The sequence below is a fragment of the Hippichthys cyanospilos genome, chromosome 11 (assembly GCF_059441005.1).
Source record: "Hippichthys cyanospilos isolate Australia breed blue-spotted pipefish chromosome 11, RoL_Hcya_1.0, whole genome shotgun sequence".
In the NCBI taxonomy this organism is placed as follows: Eukaryota; Metazoa; Chordata; class Actinopteri; order Syngnathiformes; family Syngnathidae; genus Hippichthys; species Hippichthys cyanospilos.
The window spans coordinates 8,042,705-8,066,480 of record NC_142379.1 but is presented as its reverse complement, the minus strand read 5'-3'; the positions used below and the strand labels follow the sequence as shown (position 1 = coordinate 8,066,480).

Sequence of the window (23,776 nt, the reverse complement as noted above, 5' to 3'; positions counted from 1 at the left end):
GATAAAACAAAGAAAAAAAACCTCCAGTCTGAGCAGAATTGAGCCATGTTTTCATGCCTGAGACTGTAAGTTACTGATTTGTTATATGAACTTACCTCACACAGGAGTTCCAGTTGGAGGATATTTTTTTCTTAACGGACACAGGGCCTCTTTATACAGAAGAATGAGTGCCTTGTGTCCCAATTTTGGGGCGAGGCGAACCGAACAGGAAAACTGGGAGAGCTGAGTCTCCATATATTCATGAATTTGTGTGTGTGTGTGTATGTGACAGAGCAAATGGAAAGCAATAGATTGAGAGGGAGGAGACTAAGAGCAGCAGCAGCTAGACTGTGTGTGTCAGCAATGCGACGGCCACATGGCTTTAGAATAGTTGGTGTTTTGACAGCAACAGACGGTGTGCGTGTGTATCGATGTGTGTGAATGAAGTAAACCTGATGACAGGCGAGGGGAAACGCACATGCTTTAAAAATCTTCTTTTGGGGTCTCAGATGATTTTATTTCTATAACTTTGTGATATCAGCTACATTTTTGACTCCCAACTGCGTTGTGACGTGTTCATCTAGCATCTGTTCATCATCTGTCTTCTTCATCAGGTAAAGTTGACGCCGTTGACACAGAAAACCAATGATAGATTTTTGCTTCCCTCAAGGACTAAGTGTGTACTTAGTTTATCAGCAGTCCAGACACAACAGTTCAAGCTAATCTTCTCCAGAAGAGTCTTTCTGTTAAACCCTTTGAACTTGTGTAATGGTTGAGATTTTGTTTTCTTTTTTTGGGGAGGGTATAAAAATTTAGTCAATCTATCTATCTATCTATCTATCTATCTATCTATCTATCTATCTATCTATCTATCTATCTATCTATCTATCTATCTATCTATCTATCTATCTATCTATCTATCTATCTATCTATCTATCTATCTATCTATCTATCTATCTATCTATCTATCTATCTATCTATCTATCCATCCATCCATCCATCCATCCATCCATCCATCCATCCATCCATCCATCCATTATAGAAGAAGAGATATAAATTCTGATGATGAAAATAAGACGGGCTTTGGCATGGTCGTGTGGTTAGTGTTGATACTAGTAATGGGAAATTGAAGCTTCGTGATACACTTGTGTTATTTTTTTTACTTTTCAAGGTTGTGCCACTGTTTATATGATAAAGGCTACTGAAGTGAAATGTATTTCACTTTTACTGTATCTTAAAATCATGTGTGTCATCTAGAAGAGCAAAAAAAAAAAAACTGTATATCAAAAGTAGTTTCATGAGGCTTCATTTACGCATCACTGCTTGATAGTATCAAGCAGTATCAGGCATTTAGATTTGAAGATGGCACGCTTGGTTTGAAAATAAATGCTAGTACAATGGAGATGTATTAATTCCAACTGCATCTTAAACCATGAGCGCCATCTAGAGGAGCAAACAATATATCAATAGTTGTCCACGAGGCTTCATTTTCTCATCACTGCTTTGACACAAGATATAGAGGCTTTGGACACAATCTTTCTCACAGTGACGTTTGAGTTTAATTCGTTAATTTTGTCTGGTAAATATCTGTTGCGAGAAAATGGAATTCCTCCCCAATCCCCCTTAGATAGATTTGCTTGACTGTATAGTAAATAAACAAGGTGTTTACATTGACTGGTGCATCATATTTTCCTTAACTTGCTGATCAGTGATTATCTCCAAAAGTCCCGTCGGATAAAGTGTAGTGAATAATTCAGTCATCCTATTGGATTATCTTAACTAGATGAAATGTGTTAGCAGTCTCGCGATAGTGTTTTATAAGCAGAGGACCTTTTTACTTCTGTGTATAAAACATTTTTTTGGAAGAATACTCACTGGTGTATGGCTGTTTGTTACTGTACATGGGGCCCTGATTACAGCAGAGCAAAGACCTATTTTTTCACATTCCTGCCAAAGAATTTGACTGTGCCAAGTTCCCAGACGGTGGCAACTCTCCAACTGCTGATAATAAATTATTTGTTACGTGACTTCATTGTGTTACAAGCGTCATTGAGCCAGTACACTGGCACTCTATAACCCATTCGGACTCACCTTTCTTTTGTGCTGGATCCTTGATGCACCTTTGGTTGTGTGGACATTTCTATGGTCACTAATTAACATCCTTAAAAGGATCAGACTTTGGAGCCCTCAGAAATGAAGTTTTCATGTAGTAATTTGTTATGAAATACAACTATGGAGTCGTTTTCTGTAAGCATACATTAAATGAAAGTGGAAGGAAGTTTTAAAGCTTACTAATGTCTGTAGCCAACTATATATATATATATATATATATATATATATATATATATATATATATATATATATATATATATATATATATATATATATATATATATATATATATATAAACGTTGTGTATGTTATGGCCAGTGCACGAATGTGACAAGCGGCACATTAAATAATGTGAACACGTTATCAATGTGATCTTTTAAGCTTGGAGGCACACAACTCCAGAGTTAATGTCCCCTCATTCCTTCATATTGGTTTTGTCATCACAATATCTTCAGAAAATCTTTGGCCAAGCACCCCACAAGAAAATAATCACTCCCAGACACTTCACCACATATTTTGCTCATTTGCAGTTTTGTTCATCCATTGAAAAAAAAAAACATTCTGGAGAGTCATCTTGTTTTCCTTCAGCATTCTGCCTTCTGTGTTTCTTATGTATCAGATCTTTGCTATTCCCAAAATTTGAAAGGACTTAAAAAGAATGATTAAGTACTTTGATTTTTATCTCGACGCAATCATCAACAACTCTCAATGAGTTGTGAATAGAGGAGCCAAAAAGGTTGTAAAGAAATAATAATAATTTTCTTTTAGAATATTGTAACTCATGTCAAACAAAAAGTAAGTAAATTCTAAGTTATTAAAAAAATACAAATGCAATGAAAGACATCTAAAATTTAATGATGGTAAAATGAAGCCTCATGAACCACCTGTGACTGTTTTATTTTTAATCCACTAGATGGTGCGCTTGGTTTAAAGATAAAAGCTAGTGTGATGATTTTGAACTGCATCTTCAAACACAGAGTGCCATCTAGAGAAGCAAAAAATATCATAAGTGCTTCATGAGGCTTCATGTAAGCATTTCTACTACGTTTTGCTTAACCACATTGTCACTCAAAGTGTGTAATAGAGTAAATGACCAAAAAAGGGATACTTTTATTTGGTATGAATTATGCTTATGACTCTTAAAACTGTAAATAGAGTCTGCAACATGTTAGTATAGGAACCTTAATAAAGAAAACATGTTTTGTTACCGCTTGCTTCCACAAGTTGGTCAATGTGATGTGAGAGTGCTTAAGTATGATGTCAAATTTATTTTGAGGCATGTGCAAACTGCTGAGGTGTGGCTTTTATCACCATGGGCAGGAAGTGCTGAAAACAGAACAAGTGAGCGTCCATCCTGATATTCCCTCAAAGAAGTATTGAGTAAGTGTTTCCAGGGGCTGACTAGTATCCACCCAGTATCTTTGGGCTGAATGTCAAGACACAGAGAAGAGTCTGTGAGCAAGTGTGCTCCTTGGATCACTTTCCATGACTCAAAAGGATATCCCACGCTGCCTCCCTCTCAGCATTGTTTCCCCGCCCCGCTCATGCTCCCACCTCCACTCCATTCCCTCCTTCTTTCATATAGTTTACTGCCAACAATGTTCAATCCTGCATCTGACAAAGCTGGAGGGACTCTTACAGGGCTAAATATGGATACTGGGTGGGTGAACTAAACCCAGGATGAGCTCAAAGCCGTGTAAAGAAGGGACTAGGGTAAGTGAAAGAACACAAGCGAGCTGATTTTTTTTTTGTATGAGGGAAAGCTGTTGTCAAGTCATCGCAAGACAAGTGAAGTCAATTTATATGCTTACATAATTAGCAGATCATTTTTAAAAAGTATTTTTTGATTAGATTTGTGAACAGTGGAGTGGATGAAGGGAATGTAACACGTTGACTGGCTTCTTTTTTAGCATCCCCTACTTATTAATGCACTCAGTGCCTCAGGATTTTGTCAGGTTAGTCAAGTAGTTCAGGCCTGGTCCTTCAATATACATTTGAATGGAATATCATTTTGGATACAGTTTTTGAACATATATACATGTACAATTGTATACCAACAACATTATCGCCTAATGATAGCTAATAGCTGCATTTACAATATGTGGCTTTACAAATATGATATGGGCTTTTGGAGCATATGAATTTAACCATGGTCGATAGGGCACCCTAGGCAAGATTTGATTCGATTTTAGCGTTTTACCTCGGCACGTCCGGATTGACAATGGCCAAGACGGGGGCACACGCGCGTAGCATGACGTCAACGTACAATCGTATAACGTAGCACACACCAGCCATCATGTCATAAAGGTGCTGTAGTGCTCTTGATGAAATTAATAGTATATTTTAGCCCATTGTTTGTGCCATCTGTATTTTTTTATCTATATTATAATCTATATTTATTATTATATTACTGTATATCTATATTTATCTATAAAAATTGTAAAAATATACTTAAATCTGTATCCTTTTTAACATTGACAAAACAACTTTCCGCAACTGTTGATGATTTTTTTTACAGTGTTAACATGTGTTACAGCCTAGTCTAAAACTGAAAAAAAAAAAAAAAACAAGTGCATAAAAATAAAAGTGTGTGAAAAAAAAGATGAAAACTCTCATTTTGTTGCAATAATTTACAAAAACAAAGCATTTTCCCTGGGGTAATTTGCTGACCCCCCGTGCCCTGCTATTTGAGAAACACTGCATTAAATGGTTTAAAATTAGTTATTAGAATGTCTATATAAAATGGTATTTGCATACTTTTTATATTGAAGGAGTAATTTGGCATACAAACTAGGTCTAAAAACAAAAACACACAAGTTGTCATGGTAAAACTGTATGAGCATATAAACAATGTGTGAGCATGACACATTTCCTGATATTTTACAACTGGTTCTACCTCATGAGAGTAGAGGTGGAAAAAGAAAGATTGAGTCACGGTACTAGCTCAGTGTCAAGTCGAAGTTTTGAGATGAAGTCATTTTAATTTTGACAGCAACAGTTCTATCACTGAGCCAATCAGCCCTAATTTCGTCTTTGTCAGAGACCACAATCTACTAATGATAGACCATCTTGGTTCTCCGCTTGTTTCACATGCGCTAACTGGTTATTTCACAGCTTGAATTAGTAGTAGGTGAAAACAGGTTTACCACCTACACATACTCTTCGGTCCCTTTACATGTGAGAAAGGCCGGCTGTCAGGTCAGCCTATTAGAAACCTTTTCAGGAAGGGTATTTTTGAATTCTTCACAAGTTAGCATTGGGCAGAAGTGGACTGTAGTAATTGCTCCATTTATATAGCAGATTAGCCACAGCCGTTTTTGTATGTGTACATGTGCGCATTCTGTGTGTGTTTGAGACATAACAGCTGGTGTGTTAAGATGTTGACAGTGGCACCACTCCCATGAATGTAATGATTTTGTGTTTATTCCTTCTCTGGGCTTTGGTTGAAACCCTGATTGTGTTTACGTGCACAAATGAATCGGGTTGCTGACAAAGTTCATTCTCACCACTGTCTCACATCTTTCATGCGTGTAATCACACTGAACTTAGACTAAATGACTGTCAGTGTGCTCGGTTTAAGGCTTCAAAAAACAAACACTGGGAAATTGTCATTATAAAAAACAAATTATTATCTAGGTCTTTAACCAAAAGCATATGAAAATCCATCCCTCCATTTTCCATACTGCTTATCCTCACATCGGCTTGTGGTTGACTTGGAGCTCATCCCAGGCATTCTGGACTGGTTGCCAGAAAATTGCAGGGGAAGCATAGAGAAGAAAAGTTTTCACACTTTTATTCACATAAAAGGATCATTTGAATCTGTAATCAACAACGCATGCATATTTGTATCATTTGACCTACAGTTTGAACTGGAAAAGTCATTTGTTATGCCTTTATTTACTACAAAAACATCAAAACAAAATTCTGAGAGTTAGACCAGTGGTTTTCAAATGTGGCTCAAAGTACCTTGGGGGTATATGATGGCGCTTCGGTGGGGACGTGGGTGTTTTAACAGGGTTTTTGCATGTCTAATCAAATGTAATTTCATGCCTTTTATTGCTGTGACAAGAACAGCTCATTTTCATTCATTTCATTTCATTTTCAAATTCACAGCAAATTAATTGGAACATGAAGCAACTAAATTGTGATCCTCATGCAAAATGTTCTATGCTTATTAATAGTCTTTTATGCGTGTGCGTTGTCATCAGTGACAACCAAGAAAGAAATAACCTGTTTTCTGGATTTCTGAATAAAAAATGTCTGGTGATAAAATACAAATATAGTTCAAAGGTTTAATAAGCTAAACATGGATGGCACAGCACTCTGTTTTAAATCTTTTATTTTATCATCCAAAAATGTGTTGCGTTGTTTCACAGAGTGCACTTATTATATTACTTTTTACTGAGCTCCAGTCAATTATTATCATCTTTGCTGAAAGGAAGCAAAAGAATTTAAAAACACATCTGGACAAAAACTGAAGCCTAGTTTTGTAACCACTTGCCCACAATGGACATTGACCTCAAAGCGTGTCACTGGCAGGAAATTCGTCCCTGGCAGTTCTCACCACAGGAAGTCTACATTTAGTGACAGTCGTCTTCTTCCTCTGTCACAGACTTTATCCTGTGTATCACACAGTGGACTAACAAACAAGGAAGTTGAATCCATAAATAAATATAATGCTATAAAGGCATTTTTTTGCACAAAAAACATAATTAATTAAATGAGCAGAAGTTGATTATTTTAATTTTTTATTGGACTCTTGCAGATTACCATGACCTGGAAAACTATGAATCTATAGAGGAAAAACATATTTCGCAAAAATATTGCTATTTTAGTGGATATTGTGACACGAAATGACAAACATAGACAAAAACGAGTACATACAAATCACATTAAAAGAAATTATGATAAGAGTGTGATATTTATAAACACACACACACACTTACACACATATTGAACTATTTAATTGTCTGTAAAAATCAATTAAGTTCTTTTGGCAACTTGTGGTCAGGTTGCCACAAGAGTGAGTGCGTCTGACTACAGATATTCATAAATCTTTTGAACGTTGGATTTGTATATGGTTTTGTTATTCCATGCTATTAAAGATAGCACTTTGGCTTTAATGTCCGTTAACGCAGCTCAACCAAGTTGCACCGTGTGGCTTGGTTGGTCTGCATAGCTGCATAGCTGCTAACCAATCCATCCAATCACAGGGCACGTTCAATGTGAGGCCTTCTATCTGGCCTCACTGTCGCCAACTTGTGATCTGATTGATCTGATCTGATCACAACTATCTATTAACTATATGAGCCCATTCACTTATATATATATATATATATATATATATATATATATATATATATATATATATATATATATATATATATATATATATATATATATATATATATATATATATATATATATATATATATATATATATATATATATATATATATATATATATATATAATTTATTGTGATTATGACCCTGGGGGACCACCACTGCTCGTTTCATATCTTGTGTGCCTCCACTTTCCAATACTACTTTTAGAAAATGCTTCTCATGTTATCTGTGAAATTTCCTGTGTCAATTAAAATTATTTATTTGATTTAGCATGACACAACAGACACACGCAATGGCCTGTGGCACATTGCTTTTTTGTTGATAGAAATCATCCTCTTCCTCTGGTTAGCATGTCTATTAGAGACGTTTAGTTTTCCATTATGCTACATTAATCTTTAAAAAGTGAGGAACGGGAATTTTGGTTGCTTCCTGTGTGTCTGATTAACTCCTGAGGGTGTTTTGTCTGATTTGGTTTCAGTTGTGCGTTGTGAGTTTTGGACCTAGGCCTTCAATGAGAACCCCACTAGATAGCAAATGCTAATGATTGTATAATGAAGCCTCATGAACCAGTTTGATATTTTTACCTCCTCTAGATGGCAGTCGTGGTTTAAAGATGCGGTGGAAATAAAAACAAAAAAAATCCATTGTACTCTTACTTTAAATAGAAGAACTGTATGGACACCATATCCACCATACATAATATAGTCATGTGTGGTTATGTAGATCAACCTTCACATAATGTTTACTGCATATCGGTGGTTGCATTCTAAAAACAATGTATAATTTTGGTCAAAACAGCAGCGAGCAACCATCTACTGCTGCGTTTCTAGAACCAGCGCAGTCATATGATGTTCAAGAAGGCCACCAAAAATGTGCCTTGAATGACACATTTTTGTGGCAAGGCACTGCAGTTCTGTTTGTCCCTCATCATCCATTCCAGTGGTAATTTATTTGTTTGTCTCCGTTTTGTTCACTGGCGCCGTATTTCTTCTCTAATTTCGATTTATTTGAAACATAACGGACACGTTGTCCAATTAAAACAAAACAACAGACATTACGAGTTTCTGTGTGTGTTTGTTATTTTTAAAACCATCTATGCACTAAATATGTTGCTTGTGATGACATCCAGTTTGGTTCTCTTAAAACAAATTTTAATGTGGGAGCTTTGCTCTAAAAGCAATTCACTTGGTCAAATGTTAACGCTTATCATCCTGACCTTGATGTGCTATGAACAAGCAGAGGACATCCTGGATAAATTTTTTTGGTATCCCATTTAATTAAAAAATATAAATCAGACTGTAGGATATGGTACAAGCTCGCCAGCACAATTTACTGGAATGTTGTCGTCCAGCGAAGCACACGAGACGTGTGATGCATTCAAATGCTTTCAGACATTTCAAACCTAGGCAGATTTGATTATTTTATTTGTTGATTAATTTATTCATCTTTGCTTTTTCCTATGTTATACATGTATTTATTATAAAATATTGTCTAATTTACCTAGCAACAGACAAATAATGTGAGTGCCAGAACCTATTATATTTAAAGCACAGGGCCTGGAGAGAAAATAAAAAGAGTTTAAAACCCATAACCTTTTGAATATGAAAAATGAATTGAAAAAAAAAAATCAATGATAGAATGGGAAGTGGAAGCAGCAGCGGAAATGAAAAAGTCACATATTCCTGTCCAACTTCATCCAACCACATAAAACTGTAACCAAAGGAGAGATGACTTGGCCTTGAGTCAGTTCGAATTAATTTTTTTTATTCCAGACTTTTTTCAAGTTCAACAAGAACACAGATAATTAGAAACATCCTTATCAAAGGCAACACGTGTGAAGTGCATAGTAACTGTAGAGACTGTAGTTTGACTAGCACTTTAGTCTTTTTGTCACTAAAATTGTTTTGGCTTCAAACCTGTCAGTATCAGCTGTATCCACAGATCAGCCTTTCCACATTGTTGGCAGCGCATCCTCCTTCTTTCGCTCGTTTCTTCTTCTCCGCTGCATTCCGGCAAAACGCTGAGCCTCCCCCTCGCTTTCATAATCCAAATTAAAAAAAGGTTTTCTCATGCATGAGAGGAGAAACAGGCCGACTCTGCGAACAATGTGAGGCTTTCTGGGCTGGCATGAGAGCAGAGATGGAGTGAAAGAGAAAGAAAAGAATATTGTGATGGAGGGTTTCTGAGGGAGAGACAAGCTGTTGAAATCAACTCCCACAGTTTGGGAGCCGACAGCTTTGCTCTGGTGGGAACAAACCTCCCACATAGCACTAAATTGATGATTGTCTTATGTATTATTAATTCATTTCATCCCAAAGACATATTTTTATTGTTTGTAAGAGCCCATTCAATCCTAGAATCTTCTATCTATCTATCTATCTATCTATCTATCTATCTATCTATCTATCTATCTATCTATCTATCTATCTATCTATCTATCTATCTATCTATCTATCTATCTATCTATCTATCTATCTATCTATCTATCTATCTATCTATCCATCCATCCATCATCCATCCATCCATCCATCCATCCATCCATCCAGTATACACACTCACATATGAGTGTGTGTGTTTACTAATAGAGGGTCTAAAGGGGCATGTGAATTAGGAAGAATGAAGTAATTGAGTGGTGATTAAATACTAAAGTAATGGATTACTATAGGCACAAATACTGCAAAAGTGATTGATTAATTGATTACACAAAGTATTTAGGTACTAAAAGTACCAAAGATATCCATTACTCTATGTACTAAAGTAACTGATTTTTTTTAGATGATTGGGTACTAAGGTAATTAATTACCTAAAGGCATTTGGCCCGTTTTCCATTAAAAAGGAATAAATTAAATGATTATACATTTCAAAAACTTGCAAATGAATGTGTTCTTAACGACCAACAGTATGTTATAAATATAACTGTAAGACTAGTTATCATTATATTATATTACATGGGGAAGTGGAACTTCTCCAGAGGCTGCCATCTTTGTTTAAGCTACGGACAATGGTAAATGAAGCACCTCCTCCTGTCCATAATGAAAATCTCACAGTGTCCCTTAAAGCACCTTAGTACTTTAGCACACAAAGTAATTTACTACTTTAGATACTAAAGGGTTTACATAATTAATAACTAGGCAATCAGTTACACAAAGTACTAAAGCAATTGATTACGTTAATTGGTAACGTACAAAATAATTGAATATACAATTTTATTAGTAAGAATTAAGTTATTGCAATAGATTAAGTACAAATTTAATGGATTACTTTAGTTAGTAAAGTACAAAATAATTGATTATTTTAGCTAACTCGGTACTGAAGTAATCCATTACTTCAAGACAGCTGATTGTACGATCCATATGTGATGAATTAGCGAGAAAAGCCACCCCGCTTTCCACCTTTTACATGAGTCAAAATGAGCCTGTTATGTTGGTGACTTTTGTGATTTGCTGCTTGACTTTGTTTACTTCATTTTTTATGCAATAGTCTCTCTCTCTCTCTCTCTTTCTTTTTCACACACACACACACACACACACACACACACACACACACACACACACACACACGCACACACGCACGCACGCACGCACGCACGCACATATGTCACTTTCTTCCGGTCGTCTTTGAAGCTTCCAGCCAGGAATGTAGGTTGTCTTAGTAAAGTGGAGCAAGCAGCAACAGGTCCACCTCCCGAGAGTTTGAGGACACTGCTGTGATAACACTTTGAGACAAAGAGGAGGCATTTCCAGCAATCTCAACTTCGTGGGAAAGGGGCAGCATTGCTTTGCACTGAGTTTAATTTCAAGTGTCCGGTTGAATCGAGGTCATACAGAAAGGATTGAGCCGGCAACGGGTCATCTATGACGGCATTGCATTTGCTGGACAATTGGAAGAAGGTAATTATGTATTATCTATAGACTAGATGACTAGGATCATATGAAACCTGAGTGCTTCCATGATGTTCTTTTCCTTTTTACCCTCTTTTCCCATTTTTTCCTGTATGAAGCAGTTCATCTTATGGAACCGTTTAAACTTCTTTTGAGATTAATGCTTCAAGGCTGACTCAACAGAATTTTGGGCCTGCCTGCAGAGGAAATATGTTGATGTTCCATCAGGGTTTTGTTATCTTGAGGGCAGAGAACATTCGAAACATACTTTCCTACGTTGCCGCACATCATTTCAGGCATGGAAATTCAGTACTCCCATTCACTGTTTGTATCAATCAATTTTCTAACCTTCCTCAGTTTCAACCACAAATCACTGTTGTCTCACATCGTCAAACAGACTAACACTATTTTACAAGTACTCTAGAGAGGATTATGAATGCTCACGTTTTATATGCTGACATTATGGAAATACGGTGATGGAGAAAAATGGGGTTTTGTACAGCGTGTCAGTTTCTATGTGTTTTCATATTGGAGTCAAATGAACAGGCCAATGTGCGACCTAGCACAAGGGATTTAAACGAGTCGACGTGTTACCTCCTCGGTGGCCAGAAGAACATGCCGCTAAATACCCTATACCATATGGAGCATGAGTGTGTGCGTGCGTGTGTCCTGTCAGCATGAATCACATCTGATGAGATGAAGCAAGAAGTGCGAATACTTCCCAAAACACTGAAATAGCAATATGACACATGAAGACAATGAAAACATATACTATTCTTGGTTCACGTTTTAAACTCACTAGAGTAGGCAATTCATTAGGGAAATTCACGTACGGTAAAAAGTCAAGTTGTCAATAAAACTATTTGAATTTATTATTATTTTTTTTTTGGTATGTAGATTTTTTTTTCGCAGGACAAGCAATGTCTGAAAGTTATAAACTTTTAGATTGTTGACTTGCAGCTAAGCAGTTTTGTACCATTCTTTTATGGTAATTTATATGCACAAGACCTTTTGCTTTTATATTTTGTATTTGTCTGTGAGTTTTTTAATATTTTTATTGATTTATAGTCAATCCTTATGTTGTTGAAGCTGGATTCTTTAAAAGTGACTTCAGCGTAAATTTCATAAAGATACATTGATGGGGTTAAAAAAAGGAGAGTTTTTTTTTTGTAGATTGAAATGTCATTTTTGCATGCTTCTGGGGTAGGAGGTGTGGCAGTGATGGGAAAATGAAGCCTCATTAACCACTTGTGATTTTTCTTTGACACCTCTGGATAGTGCTGTTGGTTAGAAACAATGGGCATCATCCCTATATTTATGCACTTAGATGAAAAATGTAACTCTTTGGATGTAGGAGAATGAAAATTTTACTTTATTCACAGACATGTGTACTTTACCAGAGCAGGTCACAAATGTGTAACACATTTGAAAAAAAAAAGTAAGTTTCCACTTTTTCTTGGATGACTTACAATATTGAATATCTGTTATACTGTAGCTTCTTCCCAATGTGTTTGATGTGGTTGAGATCGAGGCTTTGTCCAGTCATATCACTGAATACCATTACTAATACTAATATTGATCCATGAATATGTTTCTTTCAGCATTCTTGTATTTGTTAGAGAATTGAAAGCATTTCCCATTATAAACATATCCGTTCAGACAGGTGGTTATACAATATGTCTCGCAACCCAAAAAGACCCAATAATGCAAAACAGAAGTCACGCTTTCGAGTTTCCTTTTGAATTCAGATTTTCTAAACAGTAAAACATGTAATGAAAAATAAACTTTCATTTCCTCACTCAGGATATTCATGTGAGTCAGGGAGTCTCAGACATCTCGATGGATATGGACCGCCTGAATAGGAACGCGCCGGAAAGTGGCACACAAACCCGTCAGATGTTAAAGGTGAGTTATATATACTGTATATATATTTTTTAGTGTGAGTTCAGAGTTCAGTACTGTACATCTCCATTCATGCATGTACACTATTATCTCTATTCCTATTTTAACTGACTGAATCCCATTACGCCGTGTGGCCAGCCAGTTAGAGCAGTTAAGGACGTGCGCTGACAACATCCTGTAAGTCAGCATGTTGTAAGACAGGACACTTCCACCAAGTAATTTGTTGACGCCTGAAATTGAATGTCTCATTTCCTATTCCCCGCGTATTCTTTTTCTTTCTTTTCAAAGCGGCTGACAGTGAGGCATTTGAATAGATAAAGGCACATGATTCATCTTGAAAATATGGAGATAAGAACACTTCATTAATTCTCATCCATGTAGCCTAATTCATTCCTTATTTAATAAAATCCGATGAATGAGATATTAGAAGACAATGAACTGACACAATAAAGACTAATGTTGGTAATTAGAGGGGAAGAAATACATCTATCATGATTACATTTTTACTCTAATGTATTGAAATTAGGGAGTAGAACATATTGTGGCTGAATCGAGCACAAAAGAAAAGATCATTTATAGTGTACCACATGGGAGCAGCAGCACGCTGTGGATAAGACAATAGGCGTGTTCCTTTAACCCCTTTCCTGCAACAGCCACCAACCTGCCAAGTCTCAGTAATCCTCTTAGGCTTGAATGATCTCACTCTATCACCAGCACCGTGACAATCAGGTTCTAATCACATCTTAACAGGTCACACAGGCAAAGTCAGTGACCACACACGGGTGGTGCTCTGAAATGTGCCGACTAGAGTGAAGTGAGACCAAAGATGTTTTTGATTTTTTTGTAATGACAGTGACTCCAACTATACAACTCATTGACCAATTTTCTTTAGTGTCGAGAAATGTGTAAATAATGAGAGCGGTTATCTATTAATTGAGTGTGTGAAAGCCCTGCAACATTAAGTGATATTTTGACAGGGTTTCTGCAGTTATTAACACATCTTATTAAATGTTTTTGCTGAAACAGGAACAGTGCAGTTTTCTTTTCAAATTAAGAGTACACTAATTGGAACATGAAGAAACCTATTGCTAAAATGTCTTATGATGACTCCTACACCCAGCCCCTAGAGATATCACTACAAATTGAAGTCTGAAATTTAATAATTCACACATGGATCTCTCAGCACTATGTTTTTTTTCCCCGCACTGAGCATGAAACATATTTCAAGTGGTGCATCAGTGGAAAACAAAGTTGTGAACCACTGGTCCATTTTAATTACTGTGCATATTGAGCAAACTTTTTTTTTTTTAATCTGGATGTTTTAGTGATGCATTTGCAAGCCTGTAAAAAGACATTGTGCTCACGGTTAACCACTTTTAGCCAATTATGAGAACAATTGACAAATAAGAATCTTTTATTAGTATGCCATGTATACCACAAACATGTTCTTCATACATTAGTATCACATTTGCGTTTATTTATTTGCGTGCTCAGTTATTATTTGTGAGTGTCTTTTGTATCATTTTATGGCCTATCATTTTCCATGTTTGCTGAAATTAGACCAGGTGATGAACCACTAAGATATGGGATATCATAAAAGACATTTCAAGAGACTATCGGCTACTTTTTTGTGTGTTTGTTATTAAATTTACCTTTAAAATGATCAAGAATGTACAATTATAATTATAGAGGTTTCTCACATTGGTCTTCCTCAACAGAGCACACCTCTGGATCTGATCGAGACCGGAAAGGGACTGAAGTTCCAGGCCGAGCGCCCACATCTGGTCAGCCTAGGAAGTGGACGTTTGAGTGTCGCCATCACTCTGCTGCCTCTGCCTGAGGGTGAGTACGCTATTTTTTTTTCCTATCTTGCCTTCAGAAAGTCATTTCCTCCTTTACCTAACACACCAGTCAGATACTTGAGTGGAATGCTTATCAGATTTCTTTCTGTGTTTGCTGGCGGGTTTCTGCATTGGTAACATTTTGGCCTTGTCCTTTTTCATTAAAATACTTTTCCTCCGTGCCTCTCTCCTGCTTTCCCTTTATGTGCCTGTGTCTATTCAGACTGGTAACAGGGTGTGTTTCTTGACACATACCTGAGACATTTTCCGAGGCTATAGGTCAAAGCCCTGCAATCTTACTTTTCTCTGTATTGGACTGATACAGCAATCTTTCAGTTGATTGCAAGTAACATATGATTCTACATAGTATGAATTAAACTCAAACCCCCACTCAATGAATGAAAGAGTTTGTGCTCTGTATTTTTTTTTTAATCCATTGAGGCATGTATTTGTGTGCCTGTTGTGTGCATTTCTTTGCGATTGTATTTCCACAAATATAAGAAATACTTTTTTTTTTCTAAAAATGAAGGCCAAAATTATGGATGCGTCCGATAAATGGTTAAAGTTTTAAATTGATCCATCAGCCACATAAGCAGAGTTTTGACGCACAGATGTGTATGTTTATATTGGCCTTACTTTTACTTATAATAATTACCATAACGGGACAAGCAAGAGGATGGAAATCAGTTGGCTCTTCGCAGCTGATGTCTGTTGTATCTAACAGCAGCCTGTGCTGGCTGATGTTGTTACAGCATTATTTTTAAAAGAAGAAGCAAGCATTCTAAACCATTTTTTTTTCCAATTTGGGTGAATTATACAAAAACTCGAGTATAAGTCTACCCCTGACTTTAGCGGTTACACAAAGATGTCCAATATAAACACATGGTGTGTCTAAAACAACAAAATTATGGTTCTTTAGCCGCATTTCTTACTATACAATACTGAATTAGATGCAGAGTATATGTAACTAAAAATATGCAATTCCTTCATTTACCCAATACTATTGTATGTGCTCCAAAAACATTTTCTCCAGCAACTCAGTACAATGCTTCCTTCTTTGCCACAGGCCGCACAACTGTGGGTCATGGTCCTATGGACATCAACATCCAAGGCCCTGGGGTGGAAGCTCAACATTGCTACATAGAAAACCGGTCAGGGGTCATCATGCTACACCCCTGCGGGAACCTGTGTGCTGTTGATGGACTTCAAGTGACACAACCAATCCGCTTGTCCCAAGGTAAGACTTCGCTCTACTGCAAGCTGCTTTCAACACTGCAAGTATCAGATTTTTTTGGAGTCTTGTTTTAAAAAAAAAAAATCGCCTTCATCCTGACCCTTTGGTATATTGCTATCTAAGTGCAGTTGAGGGCGACATTATGGTTGGTCTATACAGCCCATTTAGCATCTCCCCGTTTTTGTAAATGATCACTGTTTTGCTTGATTTGATTTTCATTAATGTGGCTTACATTCACTAGAAGAGAAAAGCCATTATGGTTAACATGCGTAGAAGATGTGTTAGTTCAGCAAATCTCATTTAAGTTGTTATTGACTAAAGGGTCGCATGACTTTAATAAGCATTACATTCATATAGAGGAGAAAAAATATTTTCACTTTCTCACAGATGGGCGGATGGCTGGCTGGATTAATGAATAGATAGATCCCACCCCTTTACTGGGTCATAAAATGATCATGGACTATACAGACAAATGTGTACATTTCAGGCCTCCAAGTAGTGCAAATGCATTCATCTATAGCTTTTATATTTATATAGAAAAGGACATGCTCAGGCAGAACCATATCAATGTATGTATGAATAGGTAAACTGATTGAGTAGACACAGACACAGATACGGTAGCTAGCTAACTAGCTAGCTAGCTAGCTAGATACTGTAGATAGATAGATAGATAGATAGATAGATAGATAGATAGATAGATAGATAGATAGATAGATAGATAGATAGATAGATAGATAGATAGATAGATAGATAGATAGACAGACAGACAGACAGACAGACAGACAGACAGACAGACAGACTACCTATCTACCTACTTGTTACAAACGTAAAATTTGTCAAGGATTTTGCAGGTAATCAATATTCAAGTGATGGCTGACCATTGTCCATCAGGGAAAATGTTATATTAGTTCATGATGAATTTATGTTTCATCATAGTCATGTAAAATTCTTCGGCATTTACGTCAGAGCTTAGAGCATTTACACATGTAGGAATGGTCATCATTAGTCATTCTGATTGCAGGGGGTGAATTTTTCCATGTAATACTGTAGAATTTTTCTCTGTTATGAAAACTTTGTCATGATTGTATTTTCCACTTTTTAAATTACTATTTAGTCAATATGGAGACATGTGAATAACCGAAGAGCCTCTGATGAGTGCAAATTTCAACCTGTCTTGGTAATCAAAGTGAGCAAACAATGGTGTACTGCTTCCATAGAAAGCTTATTGTAACTGTCAGATTCAAAACCGTTGCTCTGTTTGAAGAGATAAGGGGTGTCATTAAGGAGGTGTTTTATGTCATTGACAATGTAGTGTCATGGCCTATAGTACAGGAAGCAAATCAGACATTGATGGTTAATGGTTACTCAATTATTTGATGACTAACACAGTGCGCTTAAAGGACTCACTAAAGCAATTTTGTGTCCAGTGAGGGTATAAACAAGAATTCTTTGTTGGCCTAATCTCACTCTTTTGGAAGGTTTTATCTGTTCCTTTACCCTGCACAATATGCATCTTTTACATGCTCCAATTTCCTTCAGTGTTGGCTGGTGGTTTGCAATATGGCCAATGATTGCTTCGAGAAATTATTACGGTAAATGCAAAAGATGTGCGCAAATAAGATGGGTGTGAATTTTGGGTTCGGGTTAGTGTTGGAAAGGTGAAGTTTGGTTGAGAAAATACGTGTGAAAGACAAAATAAGAGTGAAAATAAAAAATATGATATTGAAGTGCAAATTGTTGGTGAAATGTATGGAATTTGTGTGGGGATCACAAGGTCTAATAATAGCCCAGGATAGTCCAGCTCGATCTGCTCTTCCCTTGTGGAGTTTCCATGCTTTCCCCGTGCCCGCGTGGATTCTCTCCGGGCACTCCGGCTTTGTCCCACTTTCCAAAAAAAACAAAAAAAAAAAGCATGGTAGGTCTATTGGACATACTAAATTGTCCTCAGGTGTGATTGGGTGCATGAATGGTTGTTTGTCTCTGTGTGCCCTGCGATTGGCTGGCAACCAGTTCAGGTTGTCCGCTGCCTACTGGCCACAGACAGCTGGGATAGGCACCAGCAGGCTCTAATGAGGATAAGCGGCTCTAGAAAATGGATGAATGAAAATGGATTAAATGTCAAAATATAGCGGAATAAGAAAAAATAAAATTTATATTGACAATAAAGGCCCCAAAACATACATATTGAATGGATATATTACAAAATTACAGGAAGCTGCATATTTTTCTTTAATATGCACGGTTCCATGACTCAGTCTCATCTTGTGGGGTCTCCTGTGCTGGTGACGCCTCCTCCCCCCACCCTCCAATGACTCCTCCTCTTGGTCCTCCCTCTGCTCCTCCCTTGACAACCCGGCGTCTCTTTCGAGTCTGTGCAGGCTCAAGGAAGGCTGAAAGCCGGCTGTTAGTCACATTAGTTCTTTCTGGATGAGACAGCGTTTGCTGCTCCTTGGACTAAAAACAATATTTAAGGACTTTTAATCTCATAGAGTTAAAGGTGTGATGCAGCACATGCATCACTGGATTAAACTCGGCGCGTAACAAGTAAACAAGGCAACAGCTGCTTTTGGGATCGCTCTGATATCTGCGGCATACATTAGTCAATAGGTTTTTTTTAAAGTGGGATTATCATAACAAAAGAACCCGAGGACAAAGACCATAAATACTGCTGTTGCTGCCTAAATTATTTGCAACATATCAGAAGACACGTGCTTCTTTTTTCTTATTTGAAAAGCTGCAGAAGCGATGGAAACGACGGCGGGAGAGCACACTTTCATTCATTTGACCTAAAGTAAGTAGGGGTGTTTTATCTGCTATACGTTTTGTTTTTCTGATGTCAGACTTTTATTTTGCTGATGTGTGCACCTAGATCAATTTGTCTCTGTACAGTAAGGGTACAGTACTATGAAAACCAGACTTATAAAACTGACACTTTTACATTTTAAAAGCTATTGATGAGTGAAAAATTCCGTGAAAATTTCTGATTAAAGTTTGTACATTTCCAATTTCTTTCCGATGGTCATAAATTGCAACCCATTCGGGTATTTCACTAGTATTGTCAGCATTCATTTAAGTCCCAAAAATATTTTAACCATTGTTTTGAAAGCACACATATCTCTTTCTCATTCTTGTTGCCTTTTTACTGTTGTTTCGAATCCTCTGTGGTGTTATATAAAGGCAAAATCATGAAGACGGTATCATTGTTCAACTGCTGCACCAGTCAGAAGTTTGGAAACACCTCCTAATTCAACTGCCCTCAAACACATTAAGGTGCCAAGAAATTCAAAATATTAACTTGATGATGCACATCTGCAAACTGTCATTCCATCTCACAAGGCATCATCCACATCGTATAGATGTTTGAAAAAAAAAACAGGATAATGTGCAACGCTGTCATCTGGGGGGCCTAATTTGAAGAATATAAACTCATATTTTGTATTAATTTTTTTTGTTTACCAACTGTTTTCATCAATATTTACTATATTCATAGCGACAATGATTTACAATTCAGTATTAAAAATGAAAAAAAAAACCCTTCTGAATTCTAAGGTATTTCCACACTTTTGTCTGGTACTGTACATCCATCCATCTATTTTTTTTCTAAATACCTCTTGTCCATTTTAGAGTTCACAGATAGCTTTAGCCTATCCCAACTGAATGTGTTTTCATATACCTTCGACCCCCAGTAAACTTTTCTCAAGTCCAAAAGAAGTACAAATAAAACCTGATTTAAAACGTTTACATAGGCTCAGACATTGCCCCCACATGTATGCGAGTTCTGTTTATAGACAGTCAGCACACACAGGTCCAGTTTTGCAGACACCTCCCCACCACCACCTACTGACATAAGCGGACTTCACTGTCTCTGTCTACTGTTACATTGCTATTCCTGGTTACCACTGTGACCCAGCTAGGCCTTGTGACAGGAGTAGAAACAAGCTTCACTTAAATGATTGTGGCTTCAAAAAGTTTTTTTTTTTTTTTTTTTTTGCTGCTGTTTGAAACTTTTGAGGACCGTCCTAAGTTTCAATTGGTTGTATTTTCCACATCTCTGAAGTAAAATTTAGGAAACAAAAATAACAAAAGCCCCACAATGTGAATAAAGCTTATAGCTAAGCTAAACTGGTACTTGTGACGGAAAAGCAGCAAATAAAGTGTCCGTGAAGATCATTACTGAAAATGATTAGAATTTGATGATTTGTCTTATTTGCAAAATTTGTGGGAATAACTAACCCTAGGGCGGCATGTTTCAGTGATAGAATGGTCATCTCCCAATTGAGACGCTATGTCTTTGATTCCCTGACCATGTAAAAGTGTCCCTGATGCTGCGTCATCAGTAGGTAACTAAGTAGCCAGTGTAAAGCGCTTTGAATACCTAAGATAGAGAAGTGCTATAAAAGTGAAAGTCCATCTACCATTTTCACAGTTTCACCCAGTTAACAGCAGATTAATAGGTGTACAGGGTTACCTGAACATGTTTTGACATAATCTCGAAACCCACTTGAGGGAACACATCTCGCTAGACTGTGCTGCTGAGTTAATCCAGCCCACCCTGAGGACTACAACAAATGGGCTATAGACACTGTTGATATGATCGGGGCTGCGTCCATTTATACCTGAAGGTACATGTTTTCTAGCGGGGGATTGGTTTTAGTTTGGACAAAAGGATCAAAGAGCTTTGGGGGTTGTGGTCAGAGAACATCTGCCCAGGCAATTGCGTACCAACACAACCCACTTACATTGATTGTGAGCTGTCAACTAGACAATTGTGCCTCTGGTCACCGTGATCTGAGTGTTGTTCAGAAAGTGCTTTCGTTAGCAAAGTGCAGTCTGGTCAGTCATCCCGCCATGCATTAAATCAATCAAGTGGAACAGTTTCAGTTCAGATACCCCAGTTTATATTGCTGACAAAATGTGTAAAGGTTGATACAACAAATAATTAGTACACAAACTAGAGCTCTGGTATGCTATGGACTTTGGAAATAGGATTTAATGGTAACCAACACCAAGAACCTTAAAAATATTTTTACTCTGCTACTCACAGGAATATAGAGTCAAACGCCACACCCCTCCTTTGCAAAGCAGTCTTCCTCTGGTATTTGAGCCTGTTTGATAGCCCCTGGCTTGTTGAAACACCCATTGATTAACTGGGGGGCTTGACTTCTTGACCTCTGTCTAGGCTCCATAAGTTTTCCATAGCAACTGTCAACTATAGTTATGGCCACCCTATTGTGCAGCTTCTCCGATACTTGCGTGATGTTGAAAGACTTCTTTCTACGTAACCAGGAATGAATAAATTGTCATAGGGAATCCATTGAGGATTTTTTTTTTTAAATTCATCCACCGCTTACGACAGATGTTCTTGAGTATGTTGGGTGAATCCACCAACCATTTATGTATGCATCTTCTTCCACTTATGGTTGGGTCACGGGGTGTGGTAGCATAAGCAGGGAAAGCCAAAGTCCTCAGTTTTTCCAAGGGAATCCCAATGCGTTCCCAGCTGAGAGACATAGGGCTCCACTTTCTGTTAAAGGGCACAAATGTGGGCGGATCTTGGATTTCGTTTAAGTGCAAGGCTTGCTGGGCATGCTTGCAAAGTTTGCCACCGTGGCAGACTGTGCCATTTCTTTCAAAGCGTTACATCTTCAATAAAACCGAATTCGAGACATATCTCGACACACTTTAGACTGAAACAATTCAATCCGTTTCGATTCGATGTACTTTTACCCGATACGATAAAAATCATTTTCCGATATAAATATTTATTTTTTGCCACTTCCCTATGAAACATGAATGCTATTGTCCATAACTGCGACCAGTTTTAGGAGGACTTGGGCAATCCATATGGGGTAACTGCTATAGAAGCTGCTTACAAAAAGGATCGCTTACAGTTTGAAAGTCCTTGCCTTGGATGAAATGTGTTTGCAGCATGTGACAGGCAACACGGTGCAGAGGGAATAACTTGTGACAACAGGCAGGGGCTGACTGCAAGGCACAGAGACATCTCACAAAGCCCTTTAGTCTGCAATGACCCGTATGATTTAATGGAACGACGTCCTTATGTAATATTCCATACATGCAACACTGTGAGGAACCTCCTGACTTGTGAGCTCACTGTTCTAGAATGCGAAGCTCTCTATTTCTAACCACTTCTGCTTCCACACATCTAAGCTTTCAAGCAAATATTTTAGAGGCGAAGCTGACGTGCGGGAAAGATTGGTCCAGCGGTTGGAGCACAGAGATGCTGTGTAAGAAACGATGGAAAATCTGGTCCAGAGTCGCATTCCAAATTGGTCCAGCTGTTCTTTTAATGCCACGTCGAGCTCTTGGCATAAAGTGGCCTATACTCTCATAGTATGAGTTTGTACCTAAAGGAACGTTTTACTCTGATTAAGCTTGCCAGCGTTGACTTTCAACTTGACATTTTCCTCATAATAATTCAAACACTGTGGTATTCATTTTTCAATCACTGCCATCGCATATTCAATATAGTAGTCAAAACTATGAAAATATGAAATGGCTTCAAGTGAAATACAACACCTCAAAGTCTTTTAAGTTGTGTGCATTATTAATAATAGAAAAACACCAAAATATTCCGCACGCAGAGACTTTTTGGGATCTGCAACAAAGTGTTTGATTGTAGAATTTGATTGACTGTCAAATGACTGGATAAGTGAGATGTGTGTGGATATGGTTAACCACATATTTCATAGTAATAAATCTAACTCAAAATGACCAAGACAGCTTCCAAACATTCGACAAAAAATACAATATATGTTGTCACAATATTCATCAAAAAGCATTATTTTCTTTGTCCAAAATTCTCATCTGAAATGAGTAATACCCAACAGTGTCCCTCTCAAAGGCAAAACGAACATAATTTTAGTTTGCTGACAAGCGTGTTCTATATATGGGTAATGGATATTCACCTTGACTTTATCAGACCTTGCATGTTCTCTAATACACTTAGATGGTCCAAGAATTTTATTAGATTGGGGTTGTAGCGTCCTTGTGGGAGGATCCAACCTCATGGTAAAAATTTTGCCCCGTACGTGTCCTTAGAAGATCTATCAAGTGGAACGCTGACGTATTCCAATGGAAAGCTCAGCTTCGGTTGGTTCAAACAAAAAGAGTCTGTGGAACATCACGGTGCTGAATGATGCTAAGTTATTCAGCATGCACTCACTGCAATGAATGCAGGGGAGATTACATGAATCATTTCTGGAGTGCTGAGGAGGACATTACTCTCCACCGCACTGGTCAGGAAATCCATTTAATTACTGGGTCGGATCTCATTCTTTTTGCACACATCTCCACTCTTCCTCCACTCTGTGATGCCAATCCCAACAGTGCAAGTCCGATGTGATATTACTTAGCGCAGTGTGATTATTAAAATGCCAATGTGTTGATTTTCCTGTTGGAAAGTGCTGCTCGTTGCTTAAACAGATTTCATTTTCTACCACAGCTGGTTTTGCTGAGC

General features: G+C 37.4%; 1 protein-coding gene across 10 annotated transcripts in view; it reads left to right on the top strand.

The window, feature by feature from the left end:
- Positions 1–401: 401 nt before the first annotated feature.
- phldb1b (pleckstrin homology-like domain, family B, member 1b) overlaps positions 402–23,776 on the top strand; it is a 57,472-nt gene continuing 34,097 nt past the window's right edge. For 9 of the 10 annotated variants that reach the window (XM_088427447.1, XM_088427439.1, XM_088427444.1 and 6 more), the window contains exons 1-4: positions 11,278–11,328; positions 13,123–13,224; positions 14,940–15,063; positions 16,129–16,299. In XM_088427447.1, coding sequence (XP_088283573.1) covers positions 11,293–11,328; positions 13,123–13,224; positions 14,940–15,063; positions 16,129–16,299 — 433 coding nt within the window. In that variant the 5' untranslated portion in view covers positions 11,278–11,292. Of the gene's footprint in view, positions 594–11,277; positions 11,329–13,122; positions 13,225–14,939; positions 15,064–16,128; positions 16,300–23,776 lie in introns of those variants that run through there. The other variant, XM_088427440.1, reaches the window with a different exon arrangement.